At 42.5% G+C, this 14866-nt stretch overlaps 1 protein-coding gene across 3 annotated transcripts in view; it reads right to left on the reverse strand.

The window, feature by feature from the left end:
- Window positions 1-14866, reverse strand: part of TOM1L2 (target of myb1 like 2 membrane trafficking protein) — a 178010-nt gene that overhangs the window by 80428 nt on the left and 82716 nt on the right. For all 3 annotated transcript variants that reach the window (XM_049776875.1, XM_049776874.1, XM_049776873.1), the window contains exons 2-3: window positions 10831-10915; window positions 3549-3627 (exon numbers count right to left, since the gene is read on the reverse strand). In XM_049776875.1, the coding sequence (XP_049632832.1) occupies window positions 3549-3627; window positions 10831-10915 (164 nt within the window). The remainder of the gene's footprint in view (window positions 1-3548; window positions 3628-10830; window positions 10916-14866) is intronic.

Genomic DNA, 14866 nt, shown 5'->3' on the forward strand with positions numbered 1-14866 from the left:
ATATATTTTTTTTTTTTAGCTTTATTTTGGTGTTTGGGCCACACCCACTGTCACTAAGGGGTTACTCCTGGTTTTGTGCTCAGAAATTGCTCCTGGCAGGCTTGGGGGACCATACAAAATACTAGGAATCAAACCCAGGTCCGCCCTGGGTTGGCCGCATGCAAGACAAATGCCCTACCGCTGTCTATCTCTCCGGCCCCAGAAAGAGATATTTTAAGTCATACATTGAGAGCCCCTCAAGATCTCTTACTAAAAAAAGATATTGAGGTAAATACTAGCTATATTTTGGATATAGACATTAGTTTAAAAGGCTCAAAATTAGGGACCAAAGTGATAGAACAGAGGGGTAGAGCATTTGCCTTGCATGCAATTACTCTGGGTTTAATCCCCAGCATCCTTTATGGTTCCCTAAGCACCACCAGCAGTAATTCCTGAGTGCAAAGCCAAGAGTAACCCCTAAGTATCATTAGCAGAACAGGACAGCAGGAAAGACGCTTGTCTTAAATATGGCTCACCTAGGTTTGATCTCTGGCACTGCATATGGTCCCCTGTGCCTTGCCAGGAATGATTTCTGATCTCTGAGTAGAGTCAGGAGTAAGCCCTGAGCATCACCAGTATGTTTCCAAAAAAGAAAAACAAGACAAAACAAAAAGCCTCACAAACTTTCAGCTATGAATAAGCCTGGGGATTGAATGTACAGTATCATGACTAGAATTAGCTATAGTATATAACTGAAAGTTTTGGGAGGTTTTTTGTTATTTGTTTGTTTTGGAGCCACACCCAGCAATGCTCAGGGGTTACTCCTGGTTCTGTTCTCAGAAATTGCTCCTGGCAGGCTGGGGGGAGCATATAGGTTTCCAGGGGGGGGCCAAATAATCCAGGTTGATTATGTGCAAGGCAAATGTCCTACCCGCTATGCTATCTCTCTGCCCTATCATTGAAATTTATTAAGAGAGGGGCCGGAGAGATAGCATGGAGGTAAGGCATTTGCCTTTCATGCAGAGAAGGTCATAGGTTCGAATCCAGGCATCCCATATGGTCCCCCGAGCCTGCTAGGAGCGATTTCTGAGCATGGAGCCAGAAGTAACCCCTGAGCACTGCCAGGTGTGACCCAAAAACCAAACTCCAAAAAAAAAATTTTATTAAGAGAATAACTCATGTATACTCAAAGAGAAGCTCATAGATACCCCAAAGGTAATTATGTGAAGAGATAAAAGTCTTACTAGCCTTACTGTGGCAATCTCTCTCTATATATGTACAAATCATGCCACTGAATACCTTAAATTTACATATAATATATATGAGTGGTTCTCAGGAAAGTTATGGGAAATAATAATAATATTATTACTAACAAAAGAGACCTGACCAGGATTGGAGATATAGTTCAGGGGCTGGAATTTTTTTTTTTTTATTTTCCTTATATCTTTGTGAAGGTCACTAACACTTTATCTTATATTTATTTATTCTTGTGTCTAGATTTTCTTTTTTTAATTAATTTTTAATTATGAGAACAATGATGCAAAGAGGACAAGGTAAAGTTACAGTGAAAGGACAATTGCCCATAAACAGTGTTCTCAGAAGAAATCCCCTTGCTGATGCCTAAATATTGAACTTATAGTCAAAGAACATTAAGAAAAATAAGGCATAACCCATGTAAAATTACTTTGTAGGGGCCGGAATTTTTAATACAGGAGGCCTAGGTTCAATCCCTCATACCACACAGTCCCATGAGCCACTGCCAAGAATGACCTCTAGCATCAAACCAGGAGTAGCCCCTGAGTACTACCAGGTGTGGCTACCAAAAAAAAAAACAAACAAACAAAAAAAAACAAACGAACAAAAGATCTTACCATCAGGGAAGGGTTAAGTGATTCCCACAGCACTGTTATATGAAGAAGTAAAAAGCAGAGTCCCTTTCAAAAAAATTTCCATTCCCTTATGTCACCATGTTGGTGAGAGTAAAGGAATACATATACACGTGTCTGTGTGTGTGTGTGTGTGTGTGTGTGTGTGTGTGTGTGTGTGTGTGTGTGTGTGTGATAGCATGGAGGTAGGGCATTTGCCTTGCATGCAGAAGGACAGTGGTTCGAATCCCAGCATACCATATGGTCCTCTGAGCCTGCCAGGAGCAATTTCTGAGCGTAGAGCCAGGAGTAACCCCTGAGCACTGCCAGGTGTGACCCAAAAACCAAAAAAAAAAAAAAAAGAATTACGCCTTGTGGGGCTGAGTGATAGAACAGCTGTAGTGCATTTCCCTTTCAGCATCTGACCCAGGATGAACCTGGGTTCGATCCCCCAACATTCCATCTGGTCCCCCTGGAGCCAGGAGCGATTCTGAGTGAATAGCCAGGAGTAACCCCTGAGCATCACAGGGTGTGGCCTAAGGACAAAATAAAAGATTTACGCCTTTGAAAAAAAAAAAGAATCACGCCTTTGGTAATTAGTGGTGTGTAGGGAATGCTGGGGATCCAACCTAGGTTGGCTGTGTGCAAGAAAGAACCTTACCTACTGTATTTTCTCTCTGGACCAATAAATGAATGTATCTTAAATGCCCTGACATGTTAGAGCTTCTTCCCTGGTGATTTTAATTACTGAAAACAATTAACTTTGGGCATCACTCTGGGTTTTGTGCATGTTATTGTTCAAAATATGGAGGAAGGGGGAATGAAAGCTTTCAATTCCTTCTTTCTCAACTAGTTTCTTACTCCTTTATTATTCAAATCCCAATTCCCAGTCTAAGAGAACTCTCTTAATAAGTCTTGAGTTTTCACTTGGGCAAAAAAATCCAAACAATTTCTTTGCTTTAAAAGGAAACATGTTCTGGGTATTTTGGATAAATAACCCACTATTCAAACCTACAGAGAGGTCCACATGCTGACTTGTTATAGTTTCTATTATAAGAACTCATGTGGCCCAGTTTTTGCTACATCTGAAAAACTGTTAGCTTTCAAGACAGAAATAATACCTGAAATTGTTCCTTTTAATTTTCTAACATCTGAAGGAAGGGCAAAAATCTGATGTGTTCCTTCATGGAAAAGTTGATGCTTGACTTTTTCAAGAACAACTCTTTGGGCTGATGAGTTTCTAAAAGTCCCTGTCTCTATTGTCACCACTCAGAACCTTGGTGGCTGTGAAATTTAGGCACACACCCCCAGGCCCCTCTGAGCTCCATTTTTTCATCCATAATGGGGATGGCTGTATCTATTTTGGAAAGTTATTTTGCATTCCCACCTGCAAGGCTCTCTTTTGGGTAGAAGTCAGCATTTTTCTAAAGAAAAGAAGCATCAATGTCACACAGATTAGGGTTATCCACACCCATGCCTTTAGCTTCTCTGCTTTGGGCTCCTTGATCTTGCCACTTAGCCTAGACCTTATATGCTGGTTTATATTTAACACATAAAATTTCACTGGGGAGGATCAGAAAACCAGAAAGTTCTGCCACAGCCCCATTACTATCAATATACTAGAATAGACAAAGAAAGAGCCTATGAGTTAGTGAGACATTATTGGGGCTTGGATTTTTTCCAGAAATTCTCTTGTGCACTCACAGTTAATGCCAGCATCACTTCTCTGTAGTTCCGGTTTCCATTGAGCCGCTTCTTCAAGGCTCGAATTGCATCCTTTGGCCTGGAGAAAGAACAAATTTAAGTCTTGCAAATTCCATTTTGGAGCATATGTCATAGCATCACTGCCATTCAGGTCATGCTAGATCTAGACAAGGTTATTTGCTGCAGTATAGTTATAAATATACAAGATTGGAAATAACTAAGAGTCCAACTGTGTAGTCACTTCTATGTTCTGATTTCTGTCTAAAGTTATAAATGAACAACAACAAGCATTCTGTATCCACCAGCTCATGGAAGAAACTATCAGGAAGGAACACAAAAGCTAGTTAAAGGCTACCTTTAGCAGGAAACTAGGTGACAGTAAGGAAGTTTTCTTTTTGTTTGCTTTTTTTTGGGGGGGGGTCACACCCAGCAGCGTTCAGGGGCTACTCCTGGCTTTATGCTCAGAAATTGCTCCTGGAAGGCTCAGGAAACCATATGGGATGCCGGGATTTGAACCACCATCCTTCTGCATGCAAGGCAAATGCCCCACCTCCATGCTATCTCTCCGGCCCCTTTGTTAGCTTATTTTTTAACTGGCTTACCTATTTTGTAATCCCTTTGAATTTTGCATCATACACATTATTTATTCCAATAATTAATCTACTGGCATATGTGTACACTGAAGAGAATTTATCCAAAGAAATTACAGGAGAGACACAGAACAAAGATAAGGGGTGGCTAGATCCTGACTTACATTGTTATTTAGCTCCTTCTCAGTTCCGAGGCAGGCAGGCAGGGAGGGAAGCCCCCCACCTCCATGGCAATAAATTTTGTAAGTAAAAAAAACAGCTAGTTTGAAAAACTAGTTAAACAGCTAGTCTATGACCAAGTTCTGATAAGATATTTAACTGGAGCCAGAACAGATCCAGAGAAGGCTGGATGCACCTCAAGAAATGCCAAGGAACAAGACCATCACTACCCCAAGGCAACCAACCTTGAGTTAAAACCACCCTAGCAATGGGCTCTTTCCTAGATGGAAAGCCTCATCTGGGGTAGTTAGGAGAAACTCGAGATAAACCAACTTGGAACAAAGGAAGTGCACACACATGATCTTTGGGCTCTGTGCACTGTGCCTACATGCACATGTCACCTTCATCTCCCTCTTGAGATGTGGACTTTTCTGTTGGATTGAGTCCTGTGTACCAGGGCTCCCTCTACCTTTGGAGAAGCCTAAGTTCTCTCTTGAGCCTGTTACTCTCTTCCTTTCTTATCCTCTTCCTCCTCTTCCTCAATACCTTCCAATAAAACCTGATTTTACTTTACTGCTCATCTCCTCCTTAAATTCTTTGCTGTGAGGAAAGACATTAGTTCGAGGGAACTTGTTTTTCCTTGATTTCTCAAGGAAATAAATCTTTTCAAATCTCAAGAAAGTATGTAAGTTTTTGTTTGGTTTGGTTTGGGGTGTATACTTGGTAGTGTTCAGAGCTTATTCCTTGGCTCTGCACTTAAAAATTACTCCTGATAGTGCTTGGGGACCATATGGGGTACCAGGGATTAAACCCAGGTCAATCACATGCAAGGCAAACACCCTACCCATTGTACTTCACTCCAGCCCTAAGAAACTGTAATTTTAAGTAATTGATCTGGTATAGATTCAGAGAGAATCTCACAAGATAGATCGAGTTTATAAATGGCCCATGTTCCTTCATATTTGGAACATAAGCATTCTTTCTTTTTTTTTTTTTTTTTTTGGTTTTTGGGCCACGCTCGGCGGTGCTCAGGGGCCACTCCTGGCTGTCTTCTCAGAAATAGCTCCTGGCAGGCACGGGGGACCATATGGGACACCGGGATTCAAACCAACCACCTTTGGTCCTGGATCAGCTGCTTGCAAGGCAAACACCGTTGTGCTATCTCTCCGGGCCCAAGCATTCTTTCTTAAATCACTTACGTGGATAAAGGTTCTGGCCAGTGCTCTAAAAGTGCATATTAGATGCAGCCCTTAGGTTTACCATGTTAATTCAAGTGATTCTATGCCAAGAGTCAACCAAGTTGTGGGGTGAAGAGTTCGTTATCACTGTGCTAGTGGAGCCCCAGTCTGGCTGCAGGCTGTTGACCTGGCTATAAGCTGGATTCTTCCATTGATTGAAATATCAATGTATCGTGGCTTTAACTAAACTGAAGGTGCATAAGTCATGGACTTTCTACTCCTACAGTTCCAAACTATTTATTACCTATTTACAAATGAAAAAGGCCTTTCAAAGGTGTGTGAGGAGTTAGGTTGGAGGAGGGGAGGGTGGAAGTCCTACTAAGCAGTTCAATTTAGACAGAAAAACACGGTAGCAATAATTTCTAGAAGAAATTAAAGATCCACCCCCCCCCCCCAAGTCACTGATTTCCCTCTCTAGCTTAAAAGCTTGGCTACTGGGCAGGGTTGAGGCTCTTTGGGAACTAGGTTCCTACCTTCCAAGTATTGGCAGTATAGCTGCAATTTCCAAACAGGGAAGCTGATTTCTACAAATGGAACTTGACAAGTACTCTGCTTTGAGAACTTGTAAATTTGACGGGTGAAGATTGGGGGGCTGTAGGCCATGGGCCTTGACTAATTTTGTCTTGCAGAGGCTCAGCTAAGCATTAACTCTGACCCATAGCTGCCATCCCTCTTAATCCAGCCTCTGTCCTCTCCTCTTGAATTTCCAGAGTCGAAAAAATGGGAACAAACAGCCTCCAAGGGCTGTGATCACTTCTAACTCACAGAGCAGAGCACATACTCAGAGCTCTCCCAGTGTGGGGGTGATGGCGGTGGTGGGAAATCAGAGAGTCAGCAGGCATCTGGGTTAGAGTTAAAATGAAAATTCAGCTGCAGGAAGTACAGTCTGAGAGTGACTGGGTGAGCACAAAAGCAAGTATTTATCTCTCTCCCCAGGGGAGAAGCTTCAGAGAGGAGGATCAAAGCTGTGTCAGAGGGATTGCAAAATTTCAAGAAGCAGCAGCCGATTAGACAGCATGGAGCTGGAAACAAGGAAAAAGGAAAGAGCCAAGATGGAGCTGGAGAACAGTAAATATGAGATGGGCTGACATCTGGCAGTTGTCTAGTGGAAAGAATAGATCCCTCACAGTAGTTCTGAGGTCCTCACGACCTAGTCTGGGGTTCATTCTTAGCCAACTCCAGACTCCTAGGATCCTTCCTCTCCTGTCATACTAAATTCCTCTTGTCCTCTGACTCTAGAACTGCCACTTCTGAGACTCTTCTCCTTAGTGCCTCAAGAAAGACATGCCTGGGCCCGGAGAGATAGCACAGCGGTGTTTGCCTTGCAAGCAGCCGATCCAGGACCAAAGGTGGTTGGTTTGAATCCCGGTGTCCCATATGGTCCCCCGTGCCTGCCAGGAGCTATTTCTGAGACAACCAGGAGTAACCCTTGAGCACTGCCGGGTGTGACCCAAAAACCAAAAAAAAAAAAAAAAAAAAAAAAAAAAAGAAAGAAAGACATGCCTGGCCCCACTGAATACCACCTGAACACTTCCTCTTTCTGCTATTGCCTTGCTCTTCTGATGTTATCCATCCAGGTCTCCTCTGGCTAGGGCATAAAAGTTTACTGAGCTGAGGGGCCATAGAGATAGCATGGGGGTAGAGTGTTTGTCTTTCATGCAGAACGGTGGTTCGAATCCCGGCATCCCATATGGTCCCACATATTGTCACTCCTTGCCAGGAGTGATTTTTTTTTTGGGGGGGGGGTCACACCTGGCAATGTTCAGGAGTTACTCCTGGCTCTACGCTCAGAAATAGCTTCTGGCAGGCTCGGGGGACCATATAGGATGTCGGTATTTGAATCACTGTCCTGCTGCATGCAAGGTAAACACCTTACCTTCATGCTATCTCTCCGACCCCAGGAGTGATTTCTGAGCATAGAGCCAGGAGTAATTCCTGAGCACTGCTGGGTGTGACCCAAAAAACAAAAACAAATAACAAATTTACTGAGCTGGGGCCAGAGAGATAGTACAGTGGGTAAGGTGCATGCCCTGCATATGACTGGCCTGGGTTCAATGCCCAGCGTTTCATATGGTCCCCCAGGCACCTCTAAGAGTAATTCCTGTAAGCAGAGTCAAGATTAACCACTGAGGGGCCGGCACGGTGGGTGCGCTAGAGGTAAGGTGTCTGCCTTGCCAGCGCTAGCCTAGGACGGACCGCAAGCCAGGAGTGACTTCTGAGCGCATAGCCAGGAGTAACTCCTGAGCATCACCCAGTGTGGCCCAAAAACAAAAACAAAAACAAAAAAAAGATTAACCACTGAGCACTGTTGGGTGTGGCCCCAAACCAAAACAACAAACAGAAAAATTCAGTGAGCTGAAGAAGATCCCATGATGTCCTGAAATGGATCCAGATCAGTGGATCCTCATGAGGGTTGGCATTTCAGAATTGATTGAGAGCACTAACCAAAGCCACATGTTTGCTCTCTAATTAGGTAATCCCAAGGAGGCCTGGTAAGCCTGGTCTAAAATACCCCTGGGCAGGCCTTTCAGCTAGGCACTCTTGGTTATTGACCAAGAGCCCAGGATACCAGGTACTGTTAACAGGCTGGAGGCCCTCTCAGGACTGGAAATAAAGAAACATCAGGAAGGAAACTGTAGAGCAAGTCATCAAACATGCAGACCAGAAGCTCACCTCCTAGAGGATAAATAAAAGAAGTGGTACCGAGTAGTCCAGCTGGCTAAAGTTGGCCAGCCTGGGCCTACCTACATCCTGCATATGCACACAGCTGCATGGTAAGCTACTGGCAAAGGGCTAAAACACCCTCAGCCTGAGCTTCCTCAGCATTGAAGTGCTGTCTCTACCTGACGTGGTAATCGAGCGCTCTGAGTTGGGGACAGACAGCATGTGGCCAATGTTCAGATAATGATAGATAGAAAGAGGACCATAAGCTCATAGTTTAGGTATTATTGGTAACCCCATTTTCTAAATGAGGAAAGTGAGACAAAGGAGATTCAATAATTCAGTTATGTCACATGTGCTCCAGGCTCTGGGGCCCTAGCCCTACTCCCCTTTCCTGGGATGCTTCACATACTCTCCTCCATTCTAGGTAATCCACCTTCTTCCCCGCCATCCACCTGCTCCTGCTTAATGCCCTGGCATGGAACATGACCTATCTTGGGTATCATTTCCCCCACAAAAACCCCTCTGCCAATAGCAACCAGGCCAATCAGCTGTCACTGCTCTCGGCTTTCTCTCCTCACCTCTACCTAGCTTCTTTCTAGGAGCACAAACCTTGCTGCATTATAATATATTCACATGCTTACATTCCTCACTACACTGAGTTCCTTAGGGACTTCATTCATTTCTTCACCTTTTCAACAAATATTTGTCAGCAGTCAAATATGTACATCCTGTGCCAGTTGGTAGGTCTAAAATGGTGCGTGAAACAAATTCTGCTCTCAGGGAGCTCATACCTAAGACTACATGACCGCGTAGAAAGAGTATGAACTGAGAGAAACACTTTAACAAACATCACATCAATGTACAAGTTTCAAATGAAGAGATTAAGTACAAAACAATACAATTATTGAATCTAAGTGCAGAGCCAGGAGAACCCCTGAGCACTACCAGTGTGGCCCCAAGACAACAACAACAAAGATGGGGATGGGAAAAGCAGCTGATCCATCTACCTTCACAGAAGAAGTCAGTCTCTTTATGTTCTGGCATGAGAATGGTGCACTCCAGATCATACCTGTGTATCCCTTACATTTGCAGAACTCTTGCTACTTTCCATGGGAAAGCAGCAAACATAAGGAGCTTAAGTCTCACTCAGAGCTGAACGGGAAGGATATGGCTCCAAATGGAGCAGCTCTGAAGTCAAGTTACCCTGCAGCATCTGGGACAGATTCTCATCAGGAGAGAAGACTTCTTACCAAGTGGTATCATGAATTCTGCATTTCTACCTGCTTGTAGAGAATGGATCAGCGGGGAAGAAAAAAAAAAAAAAAAAAAAGGCCTACTAGAAGGTATAACCTTAGATCTAAACTTTCTTTTTAGCCTCCAGACCAGATACTCCCTTTTCTCCTGCTTCCCTAAATGACTTGTGTCTCCAACACACTGCCCTTTCATGTGCAGCCATACATTTCTTCCTGCCATCGTGGAGGCCCCAGCCCACAATCTGTCACTTCAAGGGGCAAGCCCATCTGCTTCTTCTCCTAAGATAGCAATAACAGGCATCACTTAAGAGCACCACATTCCTAGTCTCTCCAGTGATATCTGGTAAGCCCTAGCTTAGTTTAGTGAGTCCCTATCCAACCTAGGATATCCAATCTAGGATAGTTTAGTCCCTATCCAACCATGCTATTTTGTCCTTCTGACCACGTTATATTGTCTACTTCTCACTTATATTGACTACTTCTCAGCAGAACCCTGTCAGCAATCCAGAGGGGAGAATGTCCCTCTGCCCTGTGTAGGTTGTGTCCCCACCACCTGCATGACAGCTCAGCACAAGGCAGCCACTCTATAAATACCTGTTGACAGAATGAAGACCTAGCTGTAAAAGGAAGCTCCAAACCTTACACCTGGCAAGGTTCGAGTGACATGTCAAGTGCATGGCTACCTAGACCCAAGCTTAGCACCCACGAGATAGTTTAGGAGACAATATTATAGAATTGATTGTTATAATTTGGACAGAAAACTAAATAGAGGATCTTACAAAAGAGGTAAATATATGAAGAATCTGGAAGGTAAAAAAGGGTAGAATATAAACACCAAGAACAGATCTGGGCAGTGCAGGGCTGTGAAGGATAGTCTGTGGATCAATCAAGCCCACCCACAACAGACACATACTCTGGTTCAGACATATTATCCCTCCTGGCCACCTTCTGTGGGTTCTTCCTAATTCCTAGAGTTCCAAGTCAGCTAGCTGTTCAGGGCAAAAATTACTGCAAGAGTAAAAAGGGAAGGGATGGGCTGGAAAGAGGTAGAAGGAAATGATCTAGCTAGAAATTGAGGACCACTAGGGACAAGAAAGTGAGCAATTTCACTCTTTTTCTTTTGGTTTTTAGGTCACACCAGCTATGCTTACAGCTTATGCCTGACTGTATCCAGAGATCACTCCTGGTGTGGCTGTCAGGGATCAAACCCAAGTTGGCCATGTGCAAAACAAGTGTCTTACTTACTTTACAAGTTCTCCAACCCTGCAACTCTATTTTTGCTTGTACTACTTGAAAGAGATGATTGGAAGCAGTTGTCACTCTCTAACTCATGCAATATAAGCAGCACAGGTCCAGAGGGTAGGGGATACATACATACCCTTCTTCTGTCTCGTTGATGATGTCACAGATCTCCATGTTCAATGTCCAGTCCTCACTTTGCAGAGACCCATCTGTTGCCTTTTCTGTAAATTATGAGAAAAAAAACTGGTTTACGTTTTTTTCCTGAATAAGGGGGCCCTACTAGAAAATAGGAAGGGAACAAAACCACCATATTTTCCTTCCAAAGAAGAGGAGATGGGCTAAGCTGTTCTGCAGGTATCTACTTCTGAACAGATAACAGTGAGAAATCCAGGCCAGGTAACAGATGCAATCACACATTCATTCATAAACTCCAAGCTGAGGTTCCATGAATGTGACTCAATGGGGTGGAGAAGAGGTATTCCAAAATCAATAAATAAATTATTTGACCCCTTTGTCAGCCTAATTTCCCACATCTGTTTCAGCTAAGTAGTTGCTATCATGCCTTACATACATGAGACCTGAGTTAAAACCCTTACACTACACACAAACACATAAAATTAAGCAAACTTTAGATTAAAAAGCTCACCATTGGCCTATGCCATCAAAATTCACCCCAAGGGGCCAGAACAGATAGGGTGCTTGCCTTGCACTTAGCTGACCAGGCTTCAACCCTTGGTACCACATATGGTCCCCCAAGTATACCAGGAATAATCTCTGAAAGTAGAGCCAGAAATAAGCCTTGAGAACCACTGGGTATGGGCCTCCCCAAATTCACCTCTTGTGCTGGGAATAATACAGGGGTTAAGGCACCTGCCTTGCATGTAGCTGGTCTGGGTCAATCCCCTGTATTATATATAATACCCCACATATCACCAGGAGAACTATCTCTTAGCACAAAGTCAGAAGTAAGTCCTGAGCACCACAAATTATGGCCCAAACCTGCCTTGCCATCCTTCACAATCCACTTTTTCTCCAATCAGGGATATGTTATTCTTACTGGCTAACTAAGTTAACTGGTTACATCAATTCTGGAGCCAAACCTAGGTTAAAATACAGGCTCTACCACCTATTAGCTATGTGATCCTGAACAAATTATTCAACCTCTGTGTACTTCAATGTTCTCATTTATAAAATAATGAAAATAGCAGTGTCTACCCCCGAGGGTCATTATGATAAATCAATGAGTTAATAAATATAGGGGTCAGAGAGATAGCATGAAGATAGGGCGTTTGTCTTTCATGCAGAAGGACAGTGGTTCAAATCCCGGTGTCCCATAGGGTCCCCCGAGCATGCCAGGAGCAATTTCTGAGCGTAGAGCCAGGAGTAACCCCTGAGCGCTGCTGGATGTGGCCCATAAAAGAAATAATAAATATAAAGCTTGAGATATAATACACACAGCATTAGCAAGTAGTTGCTATCGTAATTACTACAAATCAACATCTGTAGTTGAATATTACATCTTGTGCGGTTGATGCTCAGGGATGACTTTTAGCTATGTGCTCAGGTATATCACTCCTGGTGGTTCTTGGGGACCATATGGGATGACAGGGATTGAACCCAAGTCAACAATGTGAAAGGCAAATGCCCTACCTGCTATACTATTATTCCAGCCCTAAATATTACATCTGAAAAAGAAGAAATAGATGAACAGATGTGGAAAATAGGCTAAAAAGGAGTAAAAAATTTATTGATTGATTTTGGAATATCTCTTCCCCATCCCATCCCATAGTTCTCAGGTGCCCCAGGTTATGCCCAGTGACAGTCTGTGGGCAGTGTTTGGTCTACCAGAGCTTTATCTGGTGGTGCTTTGGGGGCATGTGGTACCTGGAGTTGAAGTTGTAGCCTTAAACATGCAAGGCATGCTTTCTAGCTACTTGAACTATCTCCCCTAATTCAATTCATTTCTCTAAGTTACTCCCAGGTGTTGAGAGCTCCAGGTATGGGATTATTTATTACACAAAACTATCGCCTGGCTATTAAGTGGTAAAGGACAGTTTGCTTTTTTTCAACAACTAGTCCTAGGAAAATAAAACATCACATGCAAAAAATATTAGGTCCTTATATTATAATACAATATAAAAATTACCCTGAATAGATAAAAGAAGTAAATGTAAGAACTAAAACTTAGAAGAAAACTGGGGGAAAGCTTCATAACACTGGATTTGGTGATAATTTCATGGATATAATACCAAAAGCATATGAAAAAACAGAAAAACAGGTAAATTGTTTTTGTTTCTTTGTGATGCTGGGATCAAATTCACTCTCTCACTTACAAGGCATATTCTCTTCTGCTGAGCAACATCCATGACCCCATCAAACAAACTACCAGAAATAACCAGAAAGTTAAAAACTGGATGAGGATCCAGAGAGATAGTACAGTGAGTAGGGGATTTGACTTATATGCAACAAACTTGGTTTTGACCCCTGACATCCTAGATGGTGCCCTGGGCACTGGTGCCCTGGGCACTACCAGGAGTGATCCCTGAGTGTAGAGCAGGAGTAAGCCTGGAACACTGCCAGGTGTGGTCCCAAAACAAAAACTGTGTATAAAATGACAGAGCAAACAAAAATAATCTATAGTATGGGAGAAAATATTTGTAATAAATACAATGTAGAAAGAACTCTTACAATTTAACAACAGCAAAAATAAAATGGGCAAGGAACATGAACAGATACTTCTCCAAAGATGAAGCAATGACTATAGACATGAAATAAATAAGTAATAATAAATAAATAGCACATGAAATAAAGTATTGTATTAGTAACAATTAGGAAAATGAACATCAAAATCTCAATGAGATGTCATCTTACACCCATAAGGATGGCTACTTTTTTTTTTTGACTTTTTGTTTGTTTATTTGGTTTTGGGCCACACTTGGTGGTACTCAGAGATTACTACTGGCTCTGCACTCAGGAATCACTCTTGGTGGTGCTTGGGAAACCATATAGGATGTCTGAGATGAAATCCAGGTTGATTGCATGCATGGCAAATGACCTACCCACTGTACTATTGCTCCAGCCCTGAGGATGCTACTTTTAAAAACAGAAAATAACAGTGTTGTCCAGAATATGGAAAAATTAGAACCTTTCTGCACTGTTGGTAGAAATATCAAATGATGCAGCTGCCATGAAAAAAATAGTACAGTGGCTTCTCAAAAATTAAAAATAGAATACCATATGATCCAGCAATTCTACTTCTGAGTATATATCCAACAGAACTAAAGCCAGAATCTCTAAGAGATACTTTTTGCTTTTGGGGGGTACACTTGAAAGTGCTCAGGGCTTACTCCTGGCTCTGTGCTCAGGGGCCATATGCAGTATTAGGAATTAAACCAGGAGCATAACTAGAGTCCCTTAATTACTCTACTATCCCTTTCTCAAAAGATACTTTTTTTAAAGATACTTTTATACTCAAGTTCACAGCAATATTACTCACAACAGCTAAAAGACTGAAGCAAGACAAGTGTTTGCAGACAGATGAGCAGCTAATAAGATAATGGTAGAGATATACATACATATACACAAAAAATATCATTCATCTTAGATAAGAAATTCTGACCCCACTATAACAAACCTACAACATGGATGAATTTTGGAGATATGAACAAGATAAACCAGATTCAAAATGATAAGCTAGATTATAAATATTGAACACTTCTACTTTCATGAGATATCTAGAATAGTCAATTCATAGGGACAATGAGCAGAAAGGCAATTATCTAGGGCAGGTGGGAAGAATGGGTGAATGGGTATTGCTTCACGGATGGAGCAAGATAAAAAAGATCTCAAGATTGATTGTTGAGTGGCCGAAGAGATAGCATGGAGGTAGGGTGTTTGCCTTGCATAAGAAGGACAGTGGTTTGAATCTCAGCATCCCATATGTGTCCCGAGCCTGGCAGGAGCGATTTCTGAGCGTAGAGCCAGGAGGAACCCCTGAGTGCTGCTGGAAGTGAACCCAAAACCAGACCAAACCAAAACCAAACCAAACTAAAACAAAACAAAAGATTGGTTGTGCAACAAAGTACATGAAATTAACACTTTTTGTTTTTGTTTTTTTGGGCCACACCAGGTGACGCTCAGAAGTTACTCCTGGTTCTAGGCTCAGAAATCGC

Source organism: Suncus etruscus, chromosome 7, assembly GCF_024139225.1.
Source record: "Suncus etruscus isolate mSunEtr1 chromosome 7, mSunEtr1.pri.cur, whole genome shotgun sequence".
Classification (NCBI taxonomy): domain Eukaryota; kingdom Metazoa; phylum Chordata; class Mammalia; order Eulipotyphla; family Soricidae; genus Suncus; species Suncus etruscus.